The sequence below is a fragment of the Sinocyclocheilus grahami genome, unplaced genomic scaffold, assembly GCF_001515645.1.
Source record: "Sinocyclocheilus grahami isolate Dianchi unplaced genomic scaffold, SAMN03320097.WGS_v1.1 scaffold281.1, whole genome shotgun sequence".
NCBI classification, from domain to species: domain Eukaryota; kingdom Metazoa; phylum Chordata; class Actinopteri; order Cypriniformes; family Cyprinidae; genus Sinocyclocheilus; species Sinocyclocheilus grahami.
In genome coordinates, this window is record NW_015505460.1 from 1,347,983 (window position 1) to 1,350,412 (window position 2,430).

Sequence of the window (2,430 nt, forward strand, 5' to 3'; positions counted from 1 at the left end):
TTTTTTTTTTATGGATGGGCACTTTTTATTTAACTTCTTTTGGACTGAAGCACTGCAACACCCGCTGACTGCAGTGATAGAACTTAAAGATCAAAGACAATTTTTAATATAACTCCGACTGGATTCGTCTGAAAGAAGAAAGTCATATACACCTAGGATGCCTCGAGGGTGAGTAAAACGCAGCCTAATTTTCATTTTTGGGTGAACTAACCCTTTTAATGGCAGTGACAGCACATCTCAAACCAGTGCACTTTTGCTGTCATAAGGTGTCTTTAACACATAGAGAACAGCAGAAGTGCAAAGTCACTGAAAGCCATTATTTATTCTTTACCATTATGATAAAGGCTAAATCTAGTGATCTGTAAATAAGGTTTTTTTGTATTTGACATTATTTGTCAATGTATGTGAGAATGATGATGTAATCACGTACACAAAAAGGTTTTAAATAGCTTAATTTCAGTTTACAAAACCATTCAAATACAAAACAGATATTGAAAAACAGTAATAAAAAAAACTTAATAAAATATCATTATAGGATTTTATTAAATACTTTGTCTTCAACTCAAACCAGCACTAAAAATTCAGCAACTTTTGTTACTGTTTAGCCACTTTTTGAAGTGTCTGAGGATCTTAACACTGATAAAAAAAAATACTTTAGAAAATGGAGCAATACTGATCCAATATCTCAACGAGTGCAACAGGACTGGAGTCATGAATCCTTTAACATAGTTTCACATTTACAAAATGACTATTTTCACTGAACACAAATTAAAAAGTAACTGACACTGTAATAAATAGGAAGCTGCTTTAATCTTCTTTGCCGTAATGCATTAAAAAAAGCTAAATAAAAATGCTTTAAATGTGGTTTGACGTTTATTAAAAATGCTACCAAACTATGTGGGTGACCTCAACGTCAGTTCAGTACCCAATCACTTGATTTTCAGAATAAAAAGTGCTGTTTAAAGATGTCTTACAACCTTGTAATGATCTACTGACCTGGAATTTACTCCCTATATCGAAATTCAAACCTTTACCTTTATGGGGGGGAAAAGCTGCACTCAAATCAGGTTTAAAAGTGTAGTCTCTAAAACAAGCCCACATATACGTGAGGAGAGGTATATTAGACCTCACAAAATACATCAACAATATGTCAAACCAATATGTCTGAGTCCTTCAACAAGATACTCAGCATCTCCACGTGCAGAAAGTAACAGCTTGAGGATCAGTAACAGCGCAGATGGTTTTGTTTTTTTGTTTTCTGAATTTAAAATGTGTTTTCACATATTAGCTATGCACTTTTCATTAGCACGGCTACATTTACAGAGTGCAGAGAGTTGGTAGGAGTGTGTTCATCTTTTGCCTGGCAAGAGAGCACTGTGTCTTACAGGCTACAATTCATCTCGGGCCTGTTTTGCGTGCCATGCCGGGTGCCGGGTCACATGTTCAGCCGCTAGAAGGACTAACTGCATGAACTCCTCTACATCAAAAGTGTAGATTGTAAACTTAGGATGTTCCCCAAGAGTAGGATGATGACCCTAAGACAGGACAAAATATCAGTAAACAATATATAAGAACTTTATAAATACTGTTTTTGAACAGTAAGATTTTTCATGTTTTTTAAAGAATTCTCTTCTGCTCACCAAGCCTGCATTTATTTGATCCAAAATACAGCGAAAGCAGTAATACTGTGAAATATTTACTGTTTAAAATAACTGCTTTCCATTTTAAATATATTTTAAAATGTAATTTATTCCATTGATCAAAGGTAAAAATTTTTGCATCATTACTCCAGTCTTCAGTGTCACATGATCCTTCAGAAATCATTCTAATATGCTGATTTGCTGTTCAAGAAAAATTTATTATTATTATTATTATTATAAATATTTAAAACAGTTGAGTACATTTTTTAGGATTCTTTGATGAATAGAAAGACCCAAAGATCAGCATTTATCTGAAATAAAAAGCTTTTGTAACATTATACACCATACCATTCAAAACCCTGGAGTCAGTATAATTATTTGTATTTATTTTATTTTTTTTTGGGGGGGGGGTTATAGAAATTAATACTTTTATTTATTTAACTTTTATTCATGCTTTAAATTGATCAAAAGTGATGATAAAGCATTTATAATGTTACAAAAGATTTCTATTTCAGATAAATGCTGTTCTTCTGAACTTTTTATTCATCAAAAAAACCTGAAAAAATTATACTCGGCTGTTTTCAATATAATAATAATAAAAAAAAAAATTTTGAGCAGCAAGTCAGAATATTAGAATGATTTCTGAAGGATCATATGTATTCAAATAGAAAACAGTTATTTTAAATAGTAAAAATATTTCAAAATTTTACTGTTTTTGCTGTACTTTGGATCAAATAAATGCAGGCTTGGTGAGCAGAAGAGACTTCTTAAAAAAAAAAAACATCAAAAT

The 2,430-nt window shown here is 31.7% G+C and overlaps 1 protein-coding gene across 1 annotated transcript in view; it reads right to left on the reverse strand.

Annotated features, from left to right (window-relative positions):
- Positions 1-791: 791 nt before the first annotated feature.
- Positions 792-2,430, reverse strand: part of LOC107600316 (EGF domain-specific O-linked N-acetylglucosamine transferase-like) — a 7,381-nt gene continuing 5,742 nt past the window's right edge. Inside the window, 1 exon segment of the mRNA XM_016292184.1 lies at positions 792-1,535. Within this exon segment, the coding sequence (XP_016147670.1) occupies positions 1,389-1,535 (147 nt within the window). The 3' untranslated portion in view covers positions 792-1,388.